The 6,072-nt window shown below is 45.2% G+C and overlaps 1 protein-coding gene across 1 annotated transcript in view; it reads left to right on the top strand.

Annotated features, from left to right (window-relative positions):
• The window catches only part of LOC108794697 (zinc metalloproteinase-disintegrin-like batroxstatin-2), a 57,155-nt gene that overhangs the window by 9,684 nt on the left and 41,399 nt on the right, over positions 1–6,072 (top strand). The window contains exons 3-5 of the mRNA XM_018565785.1: positions 744–820; positions 4,411–4,489; positions 5,882–5,958. Coding sequence (XP_018421287.1) covers positions 744–820; positions 4,411–4,489; positions 5,882–5,958 — 233 coding nt within the window. The remainder of the gene's footprint in view (positions 1–743; positions 821–4,410; positions 4,490–5,881; positions 5,959–6,072) is intronic.

Below are 6,072 nucleotides of genomic sequence, written 5' to 3'. Positions count from 1 at the left end.
GTTCTATAGATATATATATATCAGAGTTCTATATATATATCAATATAGATATAGATTTATTCTGTATATATCATACTTCTGTTCCTTTAAAAACGTTTTTTTTTTTTAAATGTCATTGATTCCTGTCATTCAGGGCACTACCCGGATGCGGCACTGCAAGAGGGGCTGCTTTTGCCTAGGGCGTGTTGATGCACAGAGCAGCTGAACACATTACTGTAGTCCGGGGTGGCTGTGGCTCCATGAAAGCCTGGCAATGAAAGGAGTCACTGGAGAAAAGGAAGTCAATGAGTTCTAAAAAACACAAAATTAATGCACACAGGAGAAAATGTAAGGTGTTCATTTAGAAAAGTTCCTTCTGGTGTATAGCCTGCAGGATGCCATTGGCACAGCACCGGCGCCCCTGACGAGTATAGGGAATGTGTATACTTGTCATCACCATCTAGGGGCACTAGTGCCATATGAATGGCATTTACCCAGACTTTTATTAATAAATCCCTATCTGTACCTGTGTAATAAAAGCTTTATTTAACTGTGTTTAATAATACTTTAAATCATGAGGCAGGTCCCATCTGTGAGGTCTCTTATACAAGCTTATAATACTTTTTATAGTTTGGTGCACCTTTTATAGTTCGCCGATGATGTATAATATATGTGAAGCTCGAGTATCAGCTATATCAAGAAAGTAAGAGCTAGGGGAAAATGTATGAGAATCACCATTCTATGCTATCTGTGTATTTCCTCAGAGCACCTATCCAGACATAGTTTACTATGAATTTAAGCTGAATGGACACTTCACAGTGATTCAGATTGAGAAGAGCGTGTAAGTAGCTGTAGGAGATTTCAGATGAGTTACATTTGCTCTAAGATTATAATATTTTAAACTACATACCTGCTTATAATGACTAGTGGTGAGTGGACAGGCCTGGTAGGAATGTTAGGAGGGACCCCATTTAAAAATTTAAAATAAAAAAAACCCGTGGGGTTCCCCCCAAAAGTCATACCAGACCCTTAAGGTCTGGTAGGAATATTGAGGAGGGACCCCATGTAAAAAAAAGAAAAAAAAGTGTGTGGCGTCCCCCTTTAAAGTCATACCAGGCCCTTAAGGACTGGTAGGAGTTATAAGGAGGAATCCCACCCCCAAAAATGGTGAAAAAAGTGGGTTCCCCCTAAAATTCCATACCAGACCCTTTATCCGAGCACAGGCCTGACAGGGCTGGAAAGGGGGGGGGGGAGCGAGCGCCCCCTCCACACAAACACACAGCTCCACATGCCCTCAGCACTGAGAGGGTGCTTTTCAGGGTCGCCCCTGGAAAAGCACATTGTCCGCGTGCTGATGGGGACAAGGGCCTCTTCCCCACAAGCCCTGGGGCGTTGGCTGTGGGGGTGCGGACAGGGGGCTTATTCACATCAGGGTAAAAAAATGTAAATAGAAAAAACAGACTTTGGGGAAAAATCCTTTAATTGAAGAAAAAAAAAAACACAACAAAGGATTTTGATAAGTCCTTTATTGTTAACACCCCCCCCCCCCAAAAAAAAAAAATGGATTCACCAACGTAATCCAGGGTCAATGACGACGTCCAGCGTTGTCCACGATGACTCGATGAAATAAAAAATAAAACAATAAAAAATAAAAATAAATATTTTTTTTTAAACGACGAAACTGTCCCGTCCGCTCGCGACGAACACCTGCCGCATAATGGCATTTTGACAGATGCCAGCAAAACATAAACAATTGGGCAGAGCTAGCAGTGACACCTAGCTCCGTCCAACTGTTGTAGTTTTACGTCATCTGACAGGTGAGCCATGATTGGGCAAAGTCATCATGACTTTGCCCAATCATGGCTCTTACAGAGTACTGAGCCTTGATTGAGCAAAGTCTTGCACCTGACCTGTGGCCAATTAGGGCTTCACAAGGCGAATTGCCTTGTGGGGCGTTCAATGGTCGAACAGGCCGCCAAACACCCTTATAGTTCGTGTGTTTGGCGAACACACGAACCAGCGATGTTCGAGTTGAACTCACATTCGACTCGATAATGACATTAAAAAATCCAAGTGAAGTTCCAGGTTATCATATATAAACACATGCTAACAGGAGGTGTTCTCATAAGAAATGGTTCGATTTACTTACCTGCAATATCAAAATCAGCCACATGATGGAGCTGAAGAAAAAACATCTCTATTTAGAGCAAGTGCAAGACTGTTTTCCTTTAAAGGAGAACTAGGGGGTCAGGGCTTTTCCCCATAGTTCTCCTAAGGGTCACGGGAGAACCCAAACTAGCGTCCTCCGTTACCCAAAGCTCAGTATACCGCGAGCTGTATACTGAGACGCCGCAGCCGGGACGGATCCCGACAATTCTGTTTGGATCCACCCAGCTGCGGGATTGACAGCTGGATCTGCCTATCCAGAAGCAGAGTCAGCTGTGCCCGCCCCCTCCCCCGTCCGTTTCGCCAGTCAGCGCTGGAGGATCGGACAGGGGAGGGGGGAATCCCTGCATGGAGCCATGAGTGACAGTCACCGCTCTCTGCAGGGATAGATCGAGAAGTGAGCGAGCGATGGTATGTGTTCGCTTACTTCCCAATCTACTGAGCCGACCTGTGACAGTTTCATTGTCACAGGTCGGCTGACTGAAAATCACTCGCCTCATAATTCTCCTTTAAAACAAAACCCCCAACATCCCTCTGTACAAAGAGAAGAAAAATAAGTGCATCTTGGGATTTCAGGTTTTCCATTTTTTAAAAAAAGGTGTCTAATCCAAAGGAAAAGACTGGATGCACTCCAAAGAAAAATCAAATGCTTGTCAATGTATTCATCCGGGCAACCTAAACAGAGAGCCCCCACCTGGAACCGCCTCCACTGACGCATTTGACGTCTACAATTAAGCCCAACCTTGTAGGTGAAACGCATCAGTGGAGAAGGTCTCAGGTAGCACTCTCTGTTCATGATTACCATTTACCAGTGTCTGAATTTTCTTTGGCGTGCAGCTGGTCTTTTGCTTCCAATTTGTGCAGTCTGTGGTGCATTGGAAGAGGCCATGCTTACGTTTAGCACCTGATCTTCCATAAGAGTAATTGTTGCAGGACTTGGGACCAGCATACCCTATACTTTTGCCAAAGAATGTGGCAGAATGATGGAAGCACTTAAAGAACTCCTCATCGGTTTTTTTCCTTCTGGTGTTTGGTGGATCAATATATTGCTCTGTCATATTCTTGCCCTATCCACACCCAATGAAGCAACAACAGAAAAATAAAGTTAATATTTACAGCAATGCAAAATGGCACAGGCTATAGAGGACTACACATCCCAGCAATACTTTATACAACAATAGCATTTCTGTATAAAGTACTGCTGAGATTTGTGGTCCTCTATAGGGGGGCCCATTCTACATTGCTGCAATGCAGAATGGCACCTGCTATAGAGCACTACAAATACCAGCAGTACTTTTAATAATTATTATTTGTAGCCTAATGTTGTATAAAGAACTACTTTATACAACATTAGGCTACAAATAATAATTATTGTAATTAATTATTTACCCTTACCTCTTCTGGCTGGTCTTTAACTTCAGCTGTTTCCTGTTTCTTCAGTTCTTGTTCCCTTGCTCCATCCTCACAGCGGCCGGCGGGCCACATTCTATTTTCCCCAGTTCGGTATCCGGCGGGCGAGTGCCCCCCCCCCCCCCATTTCAGCGCCGGGAGTGTTAGACTTTGAGATCAGCATCCGGCGGTCCCCCCACGGATAGCATCGGATTCATCTTCCGTATCCTGCGGCCCCACCATCTTTGACAGGGACTGTGCTGGGCCCCCCCAGGCTCAGGCCCCGGTGTTAGGTCTGCCACTGATTGATATGTATGTGCAAAACTTGCACCACATCTGCAGCATTATGAGTTCAGAACTCTCTGAAGCTGGTTTTCAGGTCTCTACTCTCTATGGTTTTTAGATCTGTCCCGTTCTTTGTTGTCTTTGCCTAAGTAAGCACAATAGATCAGGGTTATTCACAAAAGGGTGAGGAGTTTGGAGGAGTGAACAATCTAGGACAAAATCGCCGATTTGAAAAATCTCACCAATTCAGCTCACTTTCCAGTTCAGTTATGTTGTCCTAGATTGTTCACTTCTCCGGCCTTCTCCAAACTCTTCCCCCTTTTGTGAATAACCCTGTATATGTTAATCCTGCTAATGTTCCTTGTATCTGATTATGTTATGTTTACCGATTGTTGTCGTTTTCACAAATCTGATTTATAGTCCAATAAAAGTACCTTTTTGTTGAGTACAAAATATCTATGCAAAGTACTGTATATGAGCTGACCCGTTTAAAAACTGGGTTATCATATTATTTATTTCATATTTGCAGAGAATTGTCCTCAGTTTAGTTCATCCGTAATGCTTTCTATGTGTGTATTATATGACTTGTAGAGGCCTGTTTGCTGACAACTACACCGAAAGTCATTACAAAGAAGATGGAACTCTTGTAACCAGCAGTCCCAGACATCAGGTACAAAGCGCATGTCAGCTTAGACGTACATAGTAGGGTTGCCACCTTTTCTTCAAATGAAACCCGAACACTCTAGCACCGTTAGAATATAGAGGAGAGGCAGCCAGGGGAAGAGGACTACAAATTCCAGCAATACATTATACAGCAATACAAAATAATATGATGCTACATACTGTTTTTTGTTCTGGGTTGGCGCCCTGATGTCTCCAGGTGGCCTGTGCGGGCACGCAGATGGGCTGTGCAGCTCTTAGGTGGGCTGTGCGTCTCTTAGGTGGGCTGAGCGACTCTCATGTGGGGGTTACCAACTCTCCGGTGGGCTGTGCAGTTCTCAGGTGGGCTGTGTGACTCTCAGGTGGGCTGTGCGACACTCAGGTGAGCTATGTGACTCTCGGGTGGGCTGTGCGACTATCAGGGCTATCTGAGCTATGGTGTCTCACCAGGGTTCCGCAGGCAGACAGCACGGTGTCAGGGAGCCGGAGGAGGAGAAGGGAATCACAGATGCGGCTGCCGAGGTCCTCACCAAGGGAAATCTCAAACAGCCTCAATCTCTTCCTCTGAGCTGCAGGTACCTGTAAACAGGCACAGGCTGCCCGCAGCTCAGAGGAAGATCCGGATTCAGGCCGTTGCGGCTGCTCGAGATCTTGCATGCCGAGGACCTTGGCAGCCGCATCTCTCAGAAAATGTAAAGTGCCGGTGTCGGCACTGAGTGTCTTGTGTCCGGGTGCCCACTTGCTGGACACCCGGACACAAAACTCCAAAACCGTACTGCCCGGGTGAAAACCGGACGGGTGGCAATCCTAGTACATAGGTATTAAAGAAGCAGACTGGATTCCGGGACACTGTTAACCCCACCCGAGGTCCACATTTTGTCTGCCCACTTTCCTGATGGGGCACTGACATAGGTGGTCCCATTCATTCTTCGAGTCTAAATATGCGGGGACCAATCCGTTACATCCACTTTATTGGTTGATCCCTCCCAGACCCTGCCTTGGGGCCCTGATCCCAGCAATTAGTGCCTCTTTGCGTTACTGGACATGTGCAGTAACTCAGATAAATTTGATACCGTAATCCCAGGACATGGCCTAAGACACAAAAGTGGTATGACAGAGGGCCAAAATGAAGACTGTTCCAGCTTCCCTGATGATGACATGCTTCTCCACACCCAAAAATGGAGGAACAGCAAGGAAGCAAAGGAAAGGTGAGTATGTTTTTTTTTTTTTAGGGGGGGGCAGGGTGGGAGCAAGATCAAAGCGGATTCAAGAACAGGATTTGCTATAAGAGGACAAGGCTGATAAAAGAAGCTAGTTGGTGAATCAGTGTTTGCCAAATGTTATCCATTTTGCATGCGTCTGTCTGTCTGTTTGTCTATGTATCTTCTTTTTTTTTTTGCAGGATCACTGCCACTACCAGGGACATATAAAGGATAATGCTAACTCTACTGTTGTTCTTAGCATATGTAAAGGTTTAAGGTATTGGTCTGCTTGTTAAAACTGTATTAATCTGCTTATATTTTGCCTTCCCAGCCCCCCCCCCCCTTCATAAGTATTCCATTTCCATTTTCATTACATACCTTATTTTAGATC

Source organism: Nanorana parkeri, unplaced genomic scaffold (assembly GCF_000935625.1).
Source record: "Nanorana parkeri isolate BGI_ZX_2015 unplaced genomic scaffold, ASM93562v1 scaffold887, whole genome shotgun sequence".
NCBI classification, from domain to species: domain Eukaryota; kingdom Metazoa; phylum Chordata; class Amphibia; order Anura; family Dicroglossidae; genus Nanorana; species Nanorana parkeri.
This window is presented reverse-complemented; position numbering and strand designations above follow the sequence as displayed.